A 23,773-nucleotide genomic window follows, 5' to 3' on the forward strand; every position below is an offset into this window, starting at 1 on the left:
TGGGTCTTCGCATGCGCAGTACGCAACGTCACTCCAGCTGATATGTTGATCTGCTGGCATGACGTCAACATGGCGCATACGCAGACCGTCGGAGGCAGTATCCGACAATCTGCCAAGCGCCAAGGTAGAATGTCAGATTCTGCCTTGCTATTGCGGGGCGGGTTATGTTGAAGGGAGGGATTTGTGTGCGTTTTAACCCGCCCTTAGGACACAGCCAAAACCGTTTACCTCACTCAAGCCACCGTGCAACAGAAAGAAAACACGCCGTTTAATACAGCCAAAACACGCCCTGCTACAGTGAGGCAAAATCTGACAATTTCATTCTCTCTCTGCGCTTAGCCAGATACTGCCACCAATGATCTGCGCATGCACAGTGTTGACGTCACCTCAGCTGATCAACATATTAGCTGGAGTAACGTTGCGTACTGCGCATGTGCAGACCCATCAAAAGCATTTTTCAACGGAGAGCTTTCCACGACAGAACACCAGCAACATGGCAACTTCTTTGTTAGAAAACTTGTGTATGTATAAATGTATAAACCGTTACAATCCAAGTGTACGTTACTTTTTAGGCGATTGTAATGTTTTTTTTGTTTTTGTTTTTTAAATAAAAATAACAAACATGTTATACTTACCTGCTCTGTTGCAGTGAATTTGCACAGAGCAGCCCAGATCCTCCTCTTTTCGGGGTCCCTCTTTGGTGATCCTGGCTCCTCCCCCCTGTTGAGTGCCCCTAACAGCAAGCAGCTTGCTATGGGGGCACCGCAGCTGAGTCACAGCTCCGTGCATCCATTCAGACACAGAGCTCCGATCCGGCCCCGCCCTACCTCTCCTGATTGGCTGACTGACTTTTAACCAATCAGGGAGAGTCTCGGACAGCAGAGACATTTGTGGACATCGTTGGATAGAGATGGGGCACAGGTAAGTATTAGGGGGGTTGCTGCACACAGAAGGCTTTTTATCTTAATGCACAAAATGCATTAAGATAAAAAAAAAAAAAAAAAACACTTTTGCCTTTACAACTCCTTTAAATTTACAAATTATGTAGTATAAGGGTCTACTTTTACAATGTGATTCATATATATCCTAATCAGTTAGAACTTCAAGATACAAGCTAACTCCCGCCAAAATTTTTAGTCTTGGATAAACTGGGTAACGGTTAGAACCTCTGCCTGTCGCACACACAGCAAAAACATGTTTTGGCTCAATTGAAACAGAATTTGAGTAACTAAAGCATGTGAATATACCACTAATAAAAATTAATAATAAAATTATATATATATATATATATATATATATATATATATATATATATATATATATATATATATACAGTGGTGTGAAAAAGTGTTTGCCCCCTTCCTCATTTCCTGTTCCTTTGCATGTTTGTCACACTTAAGTGTTTCGGAACATCAAACCAATTTAAACAATAGTAAAGGACAACACAAGTAAACACAAAATGCAATTTGTAAATGAAGGTGTTTATTATTAAAGGTGAAAAAAAATCCAAACCATCATGGCCCTGTGTGAAAAAGTGATTGCCCCCCTTGTTAAAACATACTATAACTGTGGTTGTCCACATCTGAGTTCAATTTCTCTAGCCACATCCAGGCCTGATTATTGCCACACCTGTTCACAATCAAGGCATCACTTAAATAGGAGCTGCTTGACACAGTAAGGTCCACCAGAAGATCCTTAAAAGCTACACATCATGCCGAGACCCAAAGAAATTCAGGAACAATTGAGAAAGAAAGTAATTGAGATCTATCAGTCTGGAAAGGGTTATAAAGCCATTTCCAAAGCTTTGGGAATCCAGCGAACCACAGTGAGAGCCATTATCCACAAATGGCGAAGACATGGAATAGTGGTGAACCTTCCCAGGAGTGGCCGGCAGCCCAAAATTACCCCAAGAGCGCAGCGACGACTCATCCAAGAAGTCACAAAAGACCCCACAACAACGTCCAAGGAACTGCAGGCCTCACTTGCCTCAGTTAAGGTCAGCGTTCATGCCTCCACCATCAGGAAAAGACTGGGCAAAAATGGCCTGCATGGCAGAGTTCCAAGGAGAAAACCACTGCTGAGCAAAAAGAACATCAAAGCTCGTCTCAATTTCTCCACAACACATCTTGATGATCCCCAAGACTTTTGGGACAACATTCTGTGGACCGATGAGACAAAAGTGGAACTCTTTGGAAGGTGTGTGTCCAAGTATATCTGGTGGAACACTGCATTTCATAAAAAGAACATTATACCAACAGTAAAATATGGTGGTGGTAGTTTGATGGTCTGGGGCTGTTTTGCTGCTTCAGGACCTGGAAGACTTGCCATGATCAAAGGAACTATGAATTCTGCTGTCTACCAAGAGATCCTGAAGGAGAATGTCCGACCATCTGTTCGTGTACTCAAGCTGAAACGAACTTGGGTTCTGCAGCAGGACAATGATCCTAAACACACCAGCAAGTCCACCACCGAATGGCTGAAGAAAAACAAAATGAAGACTTTGGAGTGGCCTAGCCAAAGTCCTGACCTGAATCCTATTGAGATGTTGTGGTATGACCTTAAAAAGGCCGTTCATGCTCGAAAACCCTCTAATGTAACTGAATTAGGACAATTCTGCAAAGATGAGTGGGCCAAAATTCCTCCAGGACGCTGTAAAAGCCTCATTGCACGTTATCGCAAACGCTTGGTTGCAGTTGTTGCTGCTAAGGGTGGCCCAACCAGTTATTAGGTTTAGGGGGCAATCACTTTTTCACACAGGGCCATGATGGTTTGGATTTTTTTTCACCTTTAATAATAAACACCTTCATTTACAAATTGCATTTTGTGTTTACTTGTGTTGTCCTTGACTATTGTTTAAATTGGTTTGATGTTCCGAAACACTTAAGTGTGACAAACATGCAAAGGAACAGGAAATGAGGAAGGGGGCAAACACTTTTTCACACCACTGTGTATATATATATATATATATATATATATATATATATATATGGGCAGGTGAGCCTGGAAGGAGCCCACTGTTCAAAAAGGGGTGCACTGGACACCCAGCAAATAGCACAATGACAGCGAAGGTGTCCAGTGTGCCCCCGCACCAAACAGCCAATGGTACATACAAATAGCAACTGCCCCAACCTATAACTGGCCTTAACAGCAAGGAGCACATTCACAGCTCAACTTACCAGCCAGCCTGCAACAAACCAAATTGCCTTAATAGATCATGTGTTGTTTCTTTGTTTTTGTTAGATGACAACAACTCACTGGCTTCTTCCAGGTACCAAATCTTTGGCTATTTTGACTGGCCAGCATGGGAAGATGTAAAGCCGATGCAAGAGTTAAATCAGTCCAGCACCAAGGCACTGTGCAGAGATTGTACAATAAGCTGTCCATGCACAGAAGATTGCAAACAGGCAGGTAAGTTTGTTAAGTAGCCGCACTCTAAGCCTGACCGCAGTGTGAATGTGGATATGAAACAACCTCAGACAGATCACCCTCACAGGCCACGCCCCTCTGATGCATTTTGCCCCACCCACCATGGGTAGTCATAGAGTTGAACTGTCTGGGGCCATTTTTTATCCACATCCACACTGCGGTCGGACTGGGAATGCAGCTTCTTAACAGACAATGCATTCATCTATGGAGGATAAGTGAATATACATGCCGGCACCCCATCTCCGAGGACCAGAGGGAATAAGCTCATCTCTTGGCTTACAGGTAGGCAAGTTTGTTTTATTGCAGAGAAGAGACACACCATGTACCTTCTGCATTCAAGAGTCTGAATGACAAAACCAGAGGAAATTCCCAGCTCAACTCACCAACCAGTCTGCTTACAAACCAAATTAACCAGTCAGTCTGTTAAAAAACAGGGGTTTAGTTAGCACACATTTGCAAATGCATGCGTAAGCTGCAAGGCCTCTTTGCTTGCAGTCCTAACACTGAGTTTATGTGCATCTCCACAGTGGGAGCACACACATTCTAATGGATAGATAAGATCCAGGTGGGCCTGGTATCCCAGTCCTCCTTAAAAGCACAGGGGCACATTGGACACCCCCCAGTACAATAGCAGCAAAGGTGCCCAGTGTGTCTCCTGGCCAAATCTACACCAGCAACAAAGAGATGAGTCTGCCTGCTCACATTTGTTTTTAGTTATTACCTTTAATTCTATTTTAACAGTCTTATCAAACTGGGGAAATAAAAAAAAAAATTGTATAAGTGTGTGTGTGTGATCAAGTAGTAGCAGAAAAAGGTAAATAAATTACAAATCCACAGGAGTAATAAAGCAGAAGTAGGGAGACCCGTGCACTACATGTTCTTTGGTATGAGGACAGTTGTCTCTCCAGCAAGGAGAACAGTGAGCTACACCCACAAAAACTCAGGAGACTAGCAGCCAGACAGGAGCAGCAGTACCTTAATCTCACACTGCATATACAGAGCTGTAAGCAGAGAAACAGGTCAGGAGTAGGGATGAGCTCGGGCGTGTTCGTATGCTCCATGTGCTGAGCCCGCCAGGAAGTCGGCGCAGCGCTGCGCTAATCACAGGCAGTGAGACATTGCCCCAATGTGCGGCTGCAGAGATCAAGCAATGCCTCACTGCCTGTGATTAGTGCAGCGCTGCGCCGACTTCCTGGCGGGCTCAGCGCGTGGACCATGCGAACACGCCTGAGCTCATCTCTAGTCGGGAGGTGAACTGCTATTGCAGCAAATATTCACTTTTTAGGTCAACTTTAATACAGAACAAGCAATCAACATATAACCGGATACTACAGCATATTATATGCAAAACGTCTCCTTTCCTCCCCGTGTATTTTGACATTTTAGACCACAGGAGTTAGCAGGGCAAGACCAATGGCTTATATACAGGCAAAACACAATAACTAAAATGTAGTGACTTGTGAAAGTGTTCACATATAGCACCTATGAGATTGCAGAGTTTATTGGAAACAGTAACAAGAATACTTTAATGTGACATACCTGGCTTTTGTTAACATGATCGTTGGGGTGCACTGGATCTTTGCTTCCCAGTTTTCCACCCATCATCTCAATGGCACGGTTACTGATGACTTCATTGACATTCATGTTGGTTTGTGTTCCAGAGCCAGTCTGCCACACAGCTAATGGAAAATGATCGTCTAATTTACCACTAGAAACCTTTATTGAAAGAGAAAAAGAAGCCATCTCGAATGAGTACATTATCCGAAAAATATCTTGCCTAAATTGTCCATAACATAGGAACTTACGATATGTTACATTGACAATTTAAAAAGGTTTTAAGGTTGAAGAAGGGTTAAAGAAAAAAACTTTACGTTATGGCGAAAAAATAAAATAAAAAACAAACATACACTTCCAGTTTTCTTGGGAGACTTAATTTAGTAATACAATGATCATATGGACACATAGCTCCCAACTTTCCCCGATTTTTGCTGATCTCTGTAAACCAAGACCTAATGCCTGAGACAGTTCCATTAATGAAACCAATTACTAATAAATAAATATATTGGGTTAGAAATCTGGCACAACACATTTGCACTTGACAATAAAACGTGAAATTAATATTTATGAATTTATAAATCTGTGATGACAGTCACTTTGGTTTGGTAAATTGTATGTTAAAAATGGTAACAGTCCTACACTGTGCAGACAAGTGAAAACGGACAACTTTTTGTCAGACGGACAGCTTATGGTTTTTACCTCATCAGCAGCTTTGGAAATGTAATCTGCGATTTTAGGATCAAGACCGTAATCCTTATTTACTTCAGCTGCGGCCTTTTTCAAGATTCCAAATGCTCTTATGACAGGTATCTTAAAAAAAAAAAAAATGATGTTTTAACACTTACACAGCACCCCAGCTAAAATGAATCTACTAGTTTGTAACGCAATTATTTTACATTTTTTGCATTATTTATAAAATTTTTCAATACAAGAACAGAGGATAAACCAAACAAGAAGATTGGACAGATAGCCCAATCTGTGCATAACAAGTAATGTTCATCATATTGCGAACTACCAATGGAATCTGATAGGCACAGATAATAGTAGGGCAATAAGATTATTAGAAGGATAGATATGAGGCCAGACATAGGTTAGACTGAGGTATATAAAAGTATGGTATAAAAAGCAGTAGATGTGGGTCCAAGCTCCCCCAAAAATAATCAACAAGAAAGCAAAAAAACTGTAGCTATAAAAATACCTTTATTTATTTAGATGGTGGTTTTCCTAATATACAAATTTACATTTAATATTTTTAACGTGACAACACAAAACGTTCGCTCTTCAAAAAATAATTTATATTTAGAAGAAATGATCTGTTCATTTAAAAAAATTTTAATGTGACCTTTCCACAAATATGGCCAATTCATATGTTTAAACGTGCAAGGACAGAGGTTACATTAAAAATACTAGCAGATTAAAGCCGAACTCCGGGATTAGTAAATATTGCCTAAATAGATTTGTCAAGGGCATCTCTCCCTGAGGCTGGGTTCACAAATATGCAAAATGAATGCAGGTTTCTCTGCATCCAATTTGCATGACTGCAAGTGTGACCGGGCTCGCGATGAAGCCAGGTCACACATGTCCGGGGTGGCCGCAGTCCAGATTAAAAAAAGGGTCTCGTGCGTGTTTGGGTCTGATTCAGGTGTGAATTCAGGCAAAAAACTTGGACCTGAATCGCATCTGAACTGGTGAACAAACACCCCAGGTACAAACCCGCGGCCGCACATGTGTGAACCCGGCCTGAATCTTGGTGCGCTGCACTCATATATATTGATTTTTGTGCACATGTGTGTGATTATAATATAGAATTTATATATTAGCATCTCCCACAACCCTGCTCGCCACACAGGCTATGTACAGTACCGTGATGTTGTCACCACTACTTTACAATATAATATCTGGGTTTGCAAAGGCATCTGTAGCACACTAAGTAGATTTATATTCAGTGCGACTATTAAGCAGTGTGCCTGGGGTTCAGTTTTAAGTACCATTCTTCCTACAAAAACTATGCCCACCACCTCTAAAGCCAACCTACTGGTGGCTAGACTGATCAATCAAAAGACTCAGGAGTATATTTAAATATTATCACATGGAACACACTAAGGGCCGGTTCACACAGGGGGGCGACACGACTTGCCGTGCCGCGACCTGACAAGTCGCCCCCGTTCTGTACTACGGAACCGTTCTAAGAGGAGCGACTCGAGTCGCTCCAACTTAGAAAAAAGGTTCCTGTACTACTTTTGGGCGACCTCGGGGCGACTTGCATTGACTTCTATACAGAAGTCATTTGCAAGTCGCCGCTGAGGTCGCGGCGCGGCAAGTCGTGTCGCCTCGCATCGCCCCCTGTGTGAACGGAGCCAAAGAGATGTATTTAGAACATTATACATAACAACTTGAAACTGAAAACCAATACAATCGCTTGGGGAGCACAGAATGGCCTTTGGTGAGACTCAAAAGCTGCCAGCTTATTTTTTGCTATCATTTTTCTTTTTATTTGGATTTAAAAAAAAATAAAAAATAATTACAATTATCCATTTACCAACATACATTTCATTTTATTCCTTCGTTGTATATCCATATAGGATCTTAATTATTATCTATTACCGTCTTTATTAAATTTTCCTATTACTCTTATTTACTAATATTTCCTTCATAATCCATTTGCCCCATTCACACAAAACAGTAAAAAAAAAAAAATCAAGGCTGTTATACGAAGAGACTACAAGGCTTATGTCAAAGTAGAAATCTTAAAAAAAAGAAAAAGATACAGCACTGCATCAGATAGAATGAGATGTGGATTAGCTCATAGCTATAAATACACAATATTCTGCTCCACATCTCCTCATGTAATGCAGACGTCCATGCCAATAGCTTCCACACAGGCCTAGACATTTCCGACAAAGTCCATTAGGATGAAATCTATACGACAGCATGACTGATTCCGGTACCCATATTTGGTAAACTCAGGATGTAACTTATTAAAGGATATAATTATTAAAAACATTCAAGCCGAAAAATAAAAAAAGTCCCCCCCCCCCTTTTAAAGCGGTTGTATAGTCTTTTTTTCACTTTTACTTACAGGTAAGCCTATAATAAGGCTTACCTGTAGGATAGAAATATTATAAATATAATATATATATATATATATATATATATATATATATATATATATAAATATACACACACACACACACACACACACACACACACACCCATCCTAAGCCTGTATGGTTTAGAAGATATTCCCCTGGCAATGAGCCACTAATTGCAGCGGCGCATGCGCACAGGGGTTTCTCGGCCGGAAAGAAATTTTGCACGAGCATGCGCGGGAGTGACGATATTGCCGCTCCGGCCACTCACAGCGCCGGAGCCGCGATATCCAGAAGACACGCCGAGGGAACATGTCAGCTCCCTCGGCGTGGATCGTCTGAGAAATTGGGGCCTCGTTCTAAGGTAAGTATTTCATAATGAGCTAGTATGTGGTGCATACTAGCTCATTATGCCTTTTCCCTTGCAGGTATGAAAAAAAAAATAAAAAATTTACTACCGCTTTAAAAAAGGCTGCAATTCATGTTATATAATACTACTATCTGCTAATCAAGTTATTGGAGACAGGCACGGCAGATGTATCAACACCTGCCATGCCTGTCTCCAATAAGTTGATGAGCAGATAGTAATATAGAACATTCATTTTATATAGAACAAGAGTTTTTGTTTATTTACTAATCATATTAAACAAAAACTCTAGAAAACAGGCCTAAGTATTTAAAGAAGTCCAAGCCGAGCTTGTTTGGCTGTACTTCTCCTCTGGGTCACAGGAGTGTAATTAGTTTTGCACTCATGTGATCCGGTTTCAGCGGAGAGCGGTCTGAAGTCCACTCTCTGCTAACCTCAAGGTAAGTATGAATCTCAAAAAAAAAAAAAAAAAAAAAAAAAAAAGCAAAAACCATACTTCTCGTTTAAGGCTTTTTTCACACTTGTGCGACCTGTCATGCGGCTTTGGACACAAAGTCGCATGACAATTTGCAGCCCAAAGATTTTAATCAAACTCGTTCACATCTATGCAACCTAAAGTTGCAGCAACTTTGAAAAGGTTCCTGCACATTAATTTGATGCGACTTGAGAGCCAGAGAATGCAAAAGTCGCACTCAACATCACATGTAAACGAAGCCTTAGATCATAAATTCCACACTGTAGAATCAGAGCACACCTTGGATTTGAGAAAAAAAAAAAAAAAAGAGTCAGTTGGTTCAGATGTGATATAACAGATTGCAAACTTCTATGCATGTATTAGATTTACAGATTGGCTGGAATTGCTATTCCCAAAGCAGAACAGTAGGAAGACATAATAATATGTAAGGCCCCTGTACTTCTGTTTGGGGATAAAATAAATAAACAAAGCATGCTTTGGGTTGTTTTAATGACCCGTCTTTATTAACTGTGCAGAAAAGGGTAGTGCTGGAAATGGTGAAGCTATCTGGTAAAGCTGGCTGCATTAACCAGTTCCTGACTGGCTCACACACATTTACTGTGGCACAATGGCACCGCTGCACAAAATCCCATACATATATGGGGTTCCCTTTAAGAGCCACCAGAGGGCGCACGTGCGCTGCACGGTGGAGGCCCCGATGCGCGCCACCAGCCACATGCTATCTCATGTACGAGAGCCAGCACGGGGATTTGTGTATATAAAACACACCAATCCCTGTTCTGTCACGGGAGAGGAGACATATCGTGTGTTCCTATTTTTTGATAGAAAATTATATAGACACCGACTCGTTTCAGAGTCTACAGTGTCCTCCTTCAAGGGTGAAAACAAGGAGAAGCCCTATTATTGAGAGATAAGGCAGTAAATCAAAAGAAAAATCACAATATATGATGATATACAATATCACAAAGTATAGATACATTAAACTTACAGATGTTTAATGTACCGTGTATATCGAAACCGTATAACTATATGGTAAAACTACATATTGTACTAGTATTAACAGATACCTATACACTTCATGTTTTTATTAATTTATGTCTTACAATTTTTCTATTTCATCCTAATAAATGTTTCATAAATACATATATACGCCATTTAAATCCTTTTGTTAAAATTTGTGCCCTAAAAGTCCACTATATTTGGGACCCCTCTTTTGTTCTGTAATATAAAAGGGGAGCATTGTGATGCAAAGGGGGACTGTGACGTAAAGATAGGCCACTATGAAGTAAAGGGGGGGCTCTATTATGTAAAGGGGGGGCCACGTTGTGAAAGGGGAACAAGGACACTGATGTTAAAGGCGGGTTGTGATGTGAAGGATCAGTGTCACAGAACAAATATGAGAGTCAGACCTCTTCTGGAAGACCTTTTTATTGATCACACCTTTGTGAATTTGAATTCATTACCCTTGTTAAATAGGCATTTCAACTGTAAAATTACATTTTTGCAAACAAATACATATGTGTAGTTGTATCACTCAAAATGGGATAACTTAGGATCTAGGCACTTACCGGCATCCGTTCAGTCACACCTCCAATTTTAAAATTCATTGTCGATCGAACAGTTTGGGCCCCATAATACTTGTCATTTGGGACTTTGAGCTCACCAAATGTGTCAGATTCAATTCGATAGGATTCGGAACTAGCCTGAAATTACAAACAGTATTTCATATATCACAAAAAAGATTAGGAAAAACCCTTTAAAATAAAGCACATGTGTACAGATATAAAATCTTAATCCAAGAGAGATTAACTTTTTGGAGAATTTCACTTTTTAATAATGAATAGAAGCCTTTTCTAATGTAAGTTCTGCCCCAGCCATCCCAATGTGTTCATCTCTCACTTACCTCATCTATAGCAGCTTTAAAGTGGTTGTATAGGCCCAACGCGGAAGTTGTACCTATGGGTAAGCCTTATTATATAGGCTTACCTATAGGTACTGTAAAGATCTCCTAAATGTGCACCTTTTAGGAGTTATTTACCTTGTAGTGAGCCAACGATATCATCGGCACATGAGCCGTTTAAAAAACGGCCCGCGACTCCAGACATTCAGAGCCGGGAGTCCGCGGCCCCTTAAGGAAGAGGGGCAAAGATGGATGCGGCCACCAGTGGGGACAGCGTGGGCTTCAACTGCAGGTAAGTGGCACATAATGGGCTAGTATGTGATACATACTAGCCCATTATGCCTTTACTTTTGCAGGGGAAAATAAAAAGAGGAAGTAAAACCCATCAGGGTTTACTCCCTCTTTAAAATTGTATCTATTTCAGTTTTTAAAACATGCTTTTTGCTTCCATCACTTTATGTAGATCACATGATATCCAGAAAGCTTTGAATCTCATCATGCACTGCCTTGCTGCATCACAGAATAAGGCGCTTTCACCACTTTGGACCACACCTCCCTCATTACTATACCACCTTCCACCCACTTTCTGTACAATCTCATTTGGATCTACCATCAGAGATGTAGTACAAGGGCCTGCCTGATTTGATACAAATTGAACAGTTTGGTCAGGTGGGTCCTCATATTCCATAGTTTTGGTAAATCTAAATGAAATTGAACAGAGATTGTATGATTAGATTGCATAGTATATGGCCAGCTTTAAACAAGTATATAGGATAACGGAGTGGACAGAGACACTCAGCTGTCAGTCCCCGTTCACATCTCCTCATTCCCGCATGCGTTTTTTCATGTCATGCACAGGGAAGCCTATTCATTTGAATGGGCTGTCCTATACGTGACAATCACCCTAAAGAAGCTGCAGAACATTCTTTGGATCAGAGTATGGTACATTTTTTACTGTGCTTTTTGACCCACGCTTGTGGTCCCATTAACATTTAGCAGCAATGCAATAAGTGAAACGTGCAAACCGGAAACGCACAGATGTGAACGCAGCAGCATTATTCTTGTGTAGATACACCAATTTCACTTTCAGGTCCCATTCACACCTAGCATAGTGGGAGCGCATAATTTTTCCCGCAACAGGCATAGGGCAACCCATTGATTTCAATGGGCTGCACTACACATGGCAAAGTAGCTCATGGGACATTTTGGCGTGCTGCAGTTTGCTGCTTGTTTTTTCACATGGCAAAATGTGTGTTTGTTTCTGCGTTTAGGGTGCCATTAACAATCAATGCCTGGAAGTGCACCTAGCTCCATTTAGGTGTATACATTCTGATTGTACAATCTCCTTTAGATTTGCCAAAATTACATGTATAGTAGGAAGACACCCCATTTAGCCAATCACTCTGTAACCAATCAGGCCGAACCTTGCACTAAACAGTTGAGGGTAGATCTAAAGGAGATTGTACAGACTGTATAGTGTACTGCATGCTGAGTTTTACAGACTTCCAGGGACACACTTCTCCTGTTTTCAATACTACAGCTCTGCTCTACATATGCTGTTATATGGTTGCTCAGCTCCTGCACTCTGCCAAATATACGATCTATGCAAGATGAAGGAAAGGTAGAAAAAAAATAAAATAATAGATGGCTGTGCATTTAGTGAGAACGATTATCGCTGACTGTATTGGAAAAGCATGCACCTGCATAGGTGGGTGGGGGCGATCACCTGAAAGGGGAAAGCAGGTACAGGGTGTGCGATAATGAGGTCAGTTTGTGAACTGGAAGTCCATTCAAAAACTAAAATTCCTGCATCTATAGCCACCAATAAGGATGAGCTCCGGTGTATTCAACACGCCACATGCGGAGCTCGCCAGGAAGTCAGCACTGCGCTAATCACAGGCAGTGAGACATTGTCCCGATGCATGGCTGCAGAGATCGGGAAATGCCTCACCGCCTGGCGGGCTCTGGACGTGGAGTGTGCGAACACGCCGGAGCTCATCCTTAGCCACCAACAATCTAACACTAACCTTTCTAGCCCTGTAAAGAAAAAACAATAAGTATACATACCTTTTCTGTAGGCGATCCGACCCAATCTCCAGCAGTGGAAGGTCTGCTGAGTACATGTCCGACAACGGCTGTGAAATGAATAGGAAGTGACGTCATCCACAGAGTTATTATGGGGCTTCCGTTGACAGATGTGTCCACTGCACCCACCTCCACAGCGAAGCCGCGGCTCACAGCTTCCGCTGCTGAAGATGGGGTCGGATCGCCTGTACAAAAGGTATGTATACTTTTTTTCCCAGGGCTAGAGACATTAGTGTAAGACCCCTTTCACACTGGGCCCCCCCCTAACCCCCCCCCCCGTGTGTTAGTGGTAAAGCGCTGCTCATTTTTGCAGCGATTTACGACTGTGTAAGCGACGCTTTTTCGGCCACTAGCGTGGCGCTTTTAACCCCCACTAGCAGCCAAAGAATGGGTTAAAAACGCTGTGTCGTGGCGCTTCCAAATCGATTTTCAGGTGCTTCGGATGCGCTGCCCGTTCGTTGCAATTGGCAGGGGCGATTTGGGATCAATGTATACAGCGCTCCCAAGATGCGCTGTATACAAGCGCTCCTAAAAAAATGTAGGAACTTTGTTTCAAAGCCCCCCTGAGTCTTCATTCAACAGGAATCGTCTTTTAAGCACTCTTGGGAAAAAAAGTTTTTTTCTCTGGATCCGTCCATTCCTTTTTGATGGCTTCAGAGATTACTGAATGCATGGGGAAAGTGCGACTTTTTATTTCGCTAAGCCCTGTTTACATTCAGTCATGCAGCGATAATTCTTTCTTCTCTTCACCTAAACCCAATGTTGCATAAACTGCTTTTAACAAACTGTCTACTTGTTCTAAGGACAGTTTGTATCTTGAAGGAGCGAGAGGGGGGAATGCTCCCCTTGGGTAGGAGGACCAGCTTCAACCTCCACCATTGGGATTAATTGTGAGCCCTGAGAGGATCCTGAGGTAAAAGGTTGACTCAGGTGTTGTAAGAGAAGAGCGAAAAGATTGGATGGTAGCATCTAGCTCTTTCTTAACTGAGGCGATCAAATCGTTGCATGCAAAAGAAGCTTCATCCTAACTAAGGAGTCAATGCAAATTTGACACAAAGTCTTCTTCCAACCCTCGAGTAACTTCATTTTAGATGAGGGACATTTCTTTTTGATCGTTGGATCAGAGCTCTTAGCCTGCCAAAAAAAACGACAAAAAGAGCACAAATAAACCCAGCGAGTCAAACTTGCCTCCTAAGGGGCTCACCACAGGTGCACAATAGGGATGAGCTTAGGTGTGTTCGCATGGTCTACGTGTAGAGCCCGCCAGGATGTCAGTGCAGCGCTGATCACAGGTAGTGAGACATTGCCCCGATGTGCGGCTGCAGAGATCGGGCAATGGCTCACTGCCTGTGATTAACGCAGTGCTGCGCCGACTTCCTGGCGGGCTCAGCATGTGGCCCATGCGAACACGTCTGAGCTCATCCCTAGTGCACAAGTACTACAACAGCCAACGGGGTTGGGGGGGGAATGGAAAGAGGCAGGCACCAGAGTATACAGGGCAGAACCCCCATACCCTCTTATCTGGGCTTTGCTGGTGCCTCTGCCACTGTCACAGAATCCATTGTGGTGCCGTGCTTGACCGCGGGTTCCAGAGTCCATCAGCGCCGCTGCGTTGGACCGGAACCAGAATGTAGGCACCAGATCCGTTCCTCACCTCTCCCCCTGCGCAATTTCCAGCAGGAATTGACTCTGCCTGTCTGCTCCATGGTGCCACCCCTTTTCGGATACCTCACTTCCGGTTGGCCAAGTCTCTACCCTGCCACCAAAAAGATGGCGGCGGCCTGTAGCGCCGGACACGCAGGGAATCCCACAAGCGGCTGCCGCCACCAAGGTGGGACACAGTCAAGCTCTCTCTGAGCTAAAGGGGAAGAAGGAGTCCACTTACCAACCACCCTTGGTGCGGCGTGGGAGGGGCGGAATCTCTGGAGGCAAAAAAGGTATGAAGGAAAAATGCTAATAAGTGGAGGGAGGGGCCAGTAGCGCCGGCGAGGGACCCAAGAAGAGGAGAATATGGGATGCTTTGCAAAACCATTACACAGAGCAGGTAAGTATGCCATGTTTGTTTTTGTATTTATTTATTTTTTAATAATGTTCTTTATAAGAACAAGTCCAGTTGATTGGTAGTTCAGATATAACAAGCTTCTTACACAGTCTGCCTGTGTGAAAGAGTGATAATATTGCCCTCTTTCTGCCTATAGGACTTATACTGATCCCTTTCCAGTGTTCTAAGAGATTGCTTGTATGTTACAAGAAATGACCAGAGACTGGCAAAATGTTACAGGAGGAGACTGCTCATTTTACAGGGGACAATTCCAATATACTGGCACCTACAGTATATGGGATGCTCCCTAACAGCCCAAGAAGACATAATCAAATTCTCATTCCTCATTGTAAAACCCCACAGCTGGATAAAGCATCAAAGGGGCTACAAGCAGATGACTGCCAGGTGCTGCAGAGCAAACGAAAAAAAAAAGGATTAATAATTAACTCCACATGTGTAATTTATTTAAAACTATTCAGTTGCATCAGAGTATTATGCAAAACTGTTTAAACTGGTAAACACGGCTCTATCACTTTATACCTCTCTCATACCATGTACATAGCCAATTTTACATATACTAGCTGTGTATAGCTGCCCATTGGACCATGGCACATATCAGCCACGTGCATTATTCAGGATGGAGTGCCATAAAGCACGTGGCTCTATACTGCAAATTAGCTACCACAGCCCATTGGAAAGTAGTATGGGGCTCAACCTTGAGCAATTAACATAGGCCCAAAACAAGTATTTTATAGTATTGTGAATGTACTGTCTCCCTTTGTATATTGTAAAAGCGCTGCGCAAACTGTTAGCACTATATAAATCCTGTTTATTATTAATAATTATTATTAAAACTTTCAGTCTGCTTTAGCAAAAAGCATTTTTAGGAAGCGGTCATCAATGATACCCCATGTCTTTCTTCCAGGTCCGTTTGACCTTTGGCTTCATGTACACGGGACATTTTTACAACCTCTCCTGAACGATTTAACTTGACAGATAGTAACCCACATTTAAAAACGTCTGTTTTGCCGCTTTTACATGCTATTTTTATAGAATCATAAAAAAAAAAAAAAAAAAAAAGTAAATATATATATTATTTACATTTTTTTTTGTTTTTTTTCCAAAATAGCCAAAAACGCCTGTAAACGAAACAAGGCTTAATGCGAGTTACCGCGTTTAGCGTTTGAAATGCCTTTTAAACTCAGCTTCTGAACCCATTTTAAATGGCCCCGTGTACATGTACTAATAAGATAATATAGAGGAGAGTTCAGGAGCAGTTGAAAAAAAAAACGCCCAACTGCTCCTAAACATCTGTTTACCAGCAGCAGTCTACATGAGGCCTTAGGCCTCATGTACACTGGATGTTAAAATAACGTTATAAAAAACGCCAGTAGCTTTGCAGGGAGTACTTCAACATTTTTGCAATAGCATTTTTTTAGGGGGGAATTTTTATTTATTTTTCAGAACCCACTAGTTTTGGGGTTTTTTTTAAAGCCAAAAAACGCTTCAGCCAAAAGCTGCCGATAACAGCCTATGTGTACATGGTAGGAAGTTTATTGACTGTAGAAAAAAAAAAAAACGTTTGATGCCAAAAACAGCTGCTGTAAAAACATCCAGTGTGCATGAGGCCTAAAAGAGAATGCCAGAACTTGGCAACCAATGCTGCATGTCAGGGGGCGGAGCTATGCATCTCAAGAGGCTTGGACGGCCTAGAAATGCACAGCTCTGCCCCGACATGCTGATGATATCGCTTTCCGGTTGGCTCTGCATCCCACAGAAGCCCTCCGCCATCTTATGGGTTTGCACTTGCCTGACATCTTTCCAGGCTGCAAGTTTTACGAAGCGGCTTCTCATGCCAGCTGCATGAGCCCACCGCTCATGGATTACATACAAAGAGTGCCCTTTCTTCTTCTTACATGAGTTACTTGTTTCTCAGTACATTTATTGCTGTTCTTAGTTTGGCGCCACTGGTGTGTTCTCTTGGTGCTGCAGGTATATCCATTTATCCACCCAGTGTTTCTATCCTGGTCTAAGATTCCCTGTTGCTGTGAGACTGTCCACCGGAAGCCCTTACCATGTAATGAGCCTGATTTTAACTGTCACAACGTGAGTTGCCATTTGTATTTCCCCCACAATAAGGCCCCTTTCACATTGGGGTGGCGAGTGCGTCGACGGTAAAGCGCCGCTATTTTTAGCGTTGCCGTCAATTTTGCAGCGCTATTCGGCCGCTAAGCGGTGTGATTTTACCCCCTGCTAGCGGCCAAGAAAGTGTTAAAAAGCAGCCGCGAAAGAGTCTGTGCCAGCGGTATAGCCATGCTGCCCCATTGATTTCAATGGGCATGAGTGGTGTATACACCGTTCCTTCACCGCTCCAAAGATGCTGCTAGCAGGACTTTTTTTAGCATCCTGTCAGTGCCAGTGTGAAAGCCCTCGGGGATACATAGTTGTATATTTGATCTTAGAAACTACGGGATAATGGTGTTGTGGTAACTTGCTAAAAAACTTTTTTTGAGATTTCATAATTTGCCACATCACAAATGTTAATTCTCCATTACAAACGCTAGTTTACAAGACCGACCGCTTCCAGCTCGTCCTTGCTTCCGAGAATATATGTTTGTACTTTGGACTTTTGTTGACGGACTTGTGTACACGCTCCGACAACAAACAAATGTCCGACAACAGACATTTGCCTGCGGAAAATTTTAAAGCCTGCCATCCAACATTTGTCTGCGGAAAATACGACAATTGTCCAATGGAGCATACAAACAGTCGGATTTTCCGCCAACAGCCTGTCATCACACAATTCCCATCGGAAAATCAGATCGTATGTACGAGGCTTTAATCTACAGTCCTAGTATTTCAGTCCTTTCCCCCCCGCAGGTACTTTCATCAAGACAGGGGCTATGCTATTTACTTCTGTTATCAACAAACAGTGGTTATCCCAGTCTCATTCATATAAACCTAGGGATACCCTCATGCATGTTGTCCACTCTCAAAACTTTCGGTCAGCCAATGCGAGGGAAAAAAAAAAAATCCTGCCAATTGGGAAAGTAGAGAAGCGAACTGGCTACAGAGCAAACATATGAAGTTGATTTTTACTGAGGTTTTTTTTTTTTTACAAATGCAATCCGGGAAATCCCAGAGAGCTGTGATATAGGAGAAGGATCAAAAATAGCTGAAAATAGACTTTACACATAAGTAGTGTTAGATGGGATCACAAGAGGAATGGAAGCAGATGCGAATAGCCAAATTATAAGTAAGAGGCCAGACAATTATTATTATACAGGATTTATATAGCACACATAGTTTGTGCAGTGCTTTGCAATATAAGGGTAGATGATACAGGCACAATATAATTCAAGGCAAGAGAAGTGGGAGAGCCCTTCTTATGAGCGCTTACAATCTTAGCCTAGGTTCACATTGAAGCAAAATCAGACGCTATTGCCGGAAATGGCACCGTCCAAATCAGTGCGACGCTGCACTGATTCCCAAAAGTAGTTCCTGTAGTACTTTTGGTGACTTCGAGGGACGATTTGTATAGACATCTGTGCAGGAACCCGCACAGATGTCTGTCAAATCGTCCCTGAAGTCGGACTGCATTGCCAGGTTGAAAGTTAACCTGAAAGTTTTCTAACCCACTAGGCCTGAAGTGGTTTTAACAGATTCAGGTTTAATTAACCTCAACGCATTCTCTGCATTAGGGTCAAAACATTTTATGTGCAGCTTTCCCCCTTAAATACTTACCTTATCCCGACCTTGATCCAGTGGCACTGCTCTCACCTCACTGGACTTAGTGACAGCAGTGGGAGCCATTGACTTCTGCTGCTGTCTATCAAACCCAGTGGTGAGGGAGTGGTGGGGCGAGGCAGAGCCACACTGTGTGTGTCAAATACACAGCGCAACTCTGGATCGATTTGTGCCACCATAGGTAGCGGTTATCTATGGTGGCAACAGAGAAGAGGAGATGCCCAGAGAGCTGGCAGAGGACCCCAGAGAGGAGGATTTTGGCCACTGTGTAAAACACAGAACAGGCAAGTATAATACATTTGTTATTTAAAAAAAAAAAAAAAAATATAGGCAATTATACGAGAATTTCAGGAATCCTCCAATATACTTAGTGCCTTCCTTCATATGCTGTTCATGTTAGTCTGCTGTTACTGTTTGTCCGGGCAAAGTGCAGATATTGTTGGATTGCAAATGTTTACTTGCGGGGGTAGATGAAAATCATTTAGCCTAGGCTCACACTGAGTGCGGGAATTAAATTGTGCGAGTTCAGATTTCATTCCCGCATGTCACTCTTTATTTCCATTACGATTTCAGAGACATCTGTGCCGGTTTCTGCGCAGATGTCAATGGAAATTGAATCCCAAAAATCGCCAAAAGTAGTACAGAAACTACTTTTGGAAAATCGGTGCGGCGCCGCAAATGCAGGATGGTGCCACTGACGGCAATTGCTGTCGCTTTAGCATTCAATTTGACGTGTCAAATCACACCAATGTGAACTAGGGCTTAAAGCAGGGGTGCCCAACCTTTTGAAGAGCGAGGGCCACTTAAGCGACTTGGTAACCAGTCACAGGCCACAATGAGCGGAGGGGGTGGATGACAGGTCCGTGTCCACTCCGCATATGCAGAGCGGACACAGCCCACTCTACTCTATGGGCCCTCCAATCTGCCCAGACGGAAGGGGACTGATCCCTTTCTGTTTTTTTTATTTCTTTTTTTGCGGATTGTATTGGAGGTTGGCAGGTGTAAATGGACACTGTTTAAATCTGCAGCTCCATAGAGGTGAATGGAGGGTGCAATTGGGTCGGTCCGACTGTGTGAAAGGGGCCTGAGGCCCGATTCACACCTATGCATTTTTATTGCTTTTTCCAGATTTACAAACCATGTTAAATGGACTGTAGTGCAAATCAGCAAAATGCACTAAAAATGTATAGGTGTGATTCAGGCTTAAGGCTACTTTCACACACTGATTCGCTGCGGTTTACCCACACCACAATGCACATGTGGCTTTCCTGCAGGTTTGCTGCACTTTGCCATAGACTTCTATTATATCCTGCAGGTGTGATGCACTTTCTGAAAGCACACCAAATCCACAAGTAATTGCAGAAGTATATGGCTCAGTGCAGGTAACCCACAGGCGCAATGTGCTGCACTTGCGAATCAGTTTGAAAGCAGCCCAGTAACCACTGCAGAACATATATCCCCATATATACACAATGTGTTGTTAGTAATAAATGTACCTATAGCCCTGGCTCACACTGGAGCATTTTGACATGTCAAATCAGTGGCAATTGCCAACAATGGCACCATCCTAATCTGTGCAAGGCCACATCTGCGGCACTGCATCGATTTCAAAAAGTAGTTTCTGTACTGCGGGACTGACATGCGGGAGTGAAATTGTGCAAGTTCAGCTGAACTCGCACGGCTTCATTCCCACAGCTCAGTGTGAACCTGGGCTTAATAACCGTCTTCCATTCAGGTATTGCTGGCTCTTGCTGTCCTAGGCAGAGTGCATTTGGTATCACTCCACCTGTGACAGCAGGCGGCGCTATACAGGAAGCAATGGCTTATGCGGCTCTGCTCCGGAGCTGCTTTTTTCCTCTACCACCAGCTTCATTCGCAATACTAATGCTCTGGGATGGTTGGTCGTAACCCCACGATCTGGACTTGCCAGCCCACCACCTGAGAGCAAGAGGTCACAGACCACATCAGAGGGCTCTGCAGGCCACATGTGGCCCCCAGGCCACTAGTTGGGCACCCTTGGCTTAAAGTAATATTGCATGAAACTTACATGAGTTTACAAAGAGTGACAAAACAGAGCAGGGCCTGCTCATTTACAGGTACAAGCTGGTTTGTTAATTGGGAGTGATCTCCTCCATTTTCTATGCTGTGCCTGTGCCAGACAACACAGAGAGCAGGAATGATGGAGCTGCTTGCTCTACCCTCCTCTGCTCACCCAAGAGCAAATAGGAAGGCTGCATCTGCAGAGATTAACAGTTGGGCATATAGGCGAGGACAGGAGTTTGCCCTGCCTATACGCAGGCTCTGTCTGTGTAGCATGTTCCCTGCATGGACAAACATAGAATGTAAGCTGTCTGCCAGTTCACATCCTGAACACCGGGTCCAATCTGGCACGGACCAGCGTCAGTTTTCTATACTGAAAACTACTGGAATCTGCTTGTTAATTATGTGCAGAGATTTCACTCTGAAATAGAAACTAGGGTGTCAGGAGCAGACAGACAGACGAGAAACTGCTAATGTGTTGTACTCCATATTCACTGGTTTTCCCACATCACTTTACTTTGTTTATTCTGCCCATAATGTCCTCCTGCAAATGTAAGCTTTCTAATAAATATACTACCTGACCATTCAAAAGCCAGAATTTATAAACTTGTCTAAGTGATCACAAAAAATAAAAATTATGGGCGAAAAGCTGAAGTTACATTCTGCGGAGCTCAGTAAGGAGAGCACTGAGAGCTGATTGGAAGGAAAGGACACACCCCCTCTTCACACAACACACAGGAACAGAGCTGAGGCTGTCAATCAGCTGGAGCTCCCTCCCCTGTCATCATTTTTCTCTTGGTGCAAGGAAAATTTGTCAGAAGTGATTCATGCTGATAGCAGAGGAATGAAGCAGGAGACAGAAATGACATTTAGTACTCTTAATTGAGACAAGCACACACTATAGAAGGATATGCTTTATTCATATTTCATGTCTGAGATTGACAACCATTTTAAGATCATAGGCTCCATCATTAGGTAACACACCAGGAAAATTAAATTTCTTTTCAAAAAGAAAAAAATAATTTTCAGATGAGCTTAATAAAATGTAAACATGATGGTTGCATGGCCAAAAAAAAAAAAAAAAAAAAAAATAGTCTTTGGCTGGAGTTAAAGCTTTGTAAAAATTGAGAGATCAGATTATTTTCATGTGCATATACAAAGTACACTAGAGTTATGTCAAAAGAAATAAAAATACACAAATGGATAATAAAGCAACTGGCTAGATTTAGAGCAATACATTTTTAAACTATTGGAGAAGAAATGTATCTGTAAGTAAATAAACTGAGGTCATATAAGGCTAAGAGCCGGTTCACACTGAGTCAGCACGACTTGCAGTGCGACTGCCTCAGGCGACCTGCACACGAAAGCAGCTGCAACTTGCAAAATGACTTCTATATAGAAGTCAACGCAAGTCGTCTCAAGTCGCCACCAAAGTGGTACAGGAACCTTTTTCTAAGTCGGAGAGACTTGAGTCGCTCCCATTAGAACAGTTCCATTGTACAGAACGGAACACTACTTGTCAGGCGGCCATGTCGCCCCAACGTGAACCGGTTCTAAAAAAGAGCCGTTTAAGGCTAAACACTACTTTTGATAAATACTTACAATTAAAGTGAAAATTCACCTTAACCAAAACCACACTAAAAAGAAGCCTTTTTAATGCCTAAGTGTAGCTAAAATGAAAAAAAAAAAAACAAAAAAAAAAAAACAGCACAAGGGGCATAACATACAGTTAGTAGGATGAGCCCCTTATGCTGATTCCTCCATTTTTGGAAATCATTCTCCATTCTATACCACTCCCCCCCCCCTTAATCTTCTTGTGCGGTGAGGGTTAATACAACTAGGGTGCCGTCATAGGTTCTCATTAAGAGAGCTCGGCTATGCCCGTCTTCCACCTAACTGCTGTATTCATAGAAGCCATACTACAGTTTCTATAAGTTAAATGTAATCTATGACTAGTGGAGGTGGACCTATCAATCATCCACCAGTCCTCTATTCATTGATCCGGTTTCATTCATAGAAACTGTAATACAACTTCTATGAATGGAGAACCTAGGGGAAAAAAACAGGCATAGTCAAGCACTCTTAATGAAAGTGTGACAGCACCCTAGTTGTGTTAACCCCTGCTGCAAATTACGGTGTTGGGGTGGGTGAGTGAATTCAGCAGGTGGTACTGTGGGTATAATTATTGCCACACCATGAAGCAAAGCATCCCGATCGCAGCAAGTATTTAACCTTGTCTTTCTGCCTTTGCAGCTTAACAGAGGTGGTCAAGAGGGAGGCAAAAACGTGGATCAACCCAGGGCTCAACAAGGTGAAATTGCATGCTGTCACTCTAATGCCCCCCCCCCCCCCCCCGCTAGGAGTTTCAGGCTCCACTTGCTCATCTGCGGGCCTAGAACTGGTACAGCAGGTGCTGCCAGGTAGAGGGGAGCGGGCACATGTCTGTTCTCCTCCCCTACTTGTTGCTGACCTGGAAGTGACATGTATGATGTCACTTCCAGGTCCCCCTTGACAGTTTCCTCAGCCATCAAGGCCAGGAAAGAATCGAATGCAGTGCAATGTGCATTGCATCACATTTAATGGAGCACAGGGGAGACATGCAGAATCTTTTAGACCCTGGGTGTCTCATTAGAGAACCTGTCACCCAAAAAAATCATGACATAGGGTTTTTCTCTCTCCCCTAGGTGATGAAAAAAATAAAAGTTAGGTAAAAAATAAAACAAAAAATTGAATTCTAAAAAAAAAAAAATAATAATATGAAGTTATACCCAAGCACATAAAATCCCCCTACGAAAAAATGTAAGCCCTCCCACCCCTAAATTTCTACATTCTACAAATGTAAACACACATCGGGGCACCGATGCCTGAAAACATGGATTGGGATACATATTACATATCGCTGCGCATGCCGGATTAATATAATTGCTGCACCAGACCTCCTTTGTAACACTAAACTGGATTGATGAATATAAGTGGTTTTAAAGCGTTGCCTATGGAAAATATAGGGTACTGGCGTTTCCCAACATTTTACAGGTATATGCAAATT

The 23,773-nt window shown here is 42.6% G+C and overlaps 1 protein-coding gene across 1 annotated transcript in view; it reads right to left on the bottom strand.

The window, feature by feature from the left end:
* Positions 1 to 23,773, bottom strand: part of FH (fumarate hydratase) — a 40,063-nt gene that overhangs the window by 12,777 nt on the left and 3,513 nt on the right. Inside the window, exons 2-4 of the mRNA XM_077486197.1 lie at positions 10,483 to 10,617; positions 5,683 to 5,793; positions 4,966 to 5,142 (exon numbers count right to left, since the gene is read on the bottom strand). Of these exons, the coding sequence (XP_077342323.1) occupies positions 4,966 to 5,142; positions 5,683 to 5,793; positions 10,483 to 10,617 (423 nt within the window). The remainder of the gene's footprint in view (positions 1 to 4,965; positions 5,143 to 5,682; positions 5,794 to 10,482; positions 10,618 to 23,773) is intronic.

Source organism: Lithobates pipiens, unplaced genomic scaffold (assembly GCF_037356315.1).
Source record: "Lithobates pipiens isolate NorthernLeopardFrog02 unplaced genomic scaffold, aLitPip1_a1.2 Scaffold_18, whole genome shotgun sequence".
Classification (NCBI taxonomy): domain Eukaryota; kingdom Metazoa; phylum Chordata; class Amphibia; order Anura; family Ranidae; genus Lithobates; species Lithobates pipiens.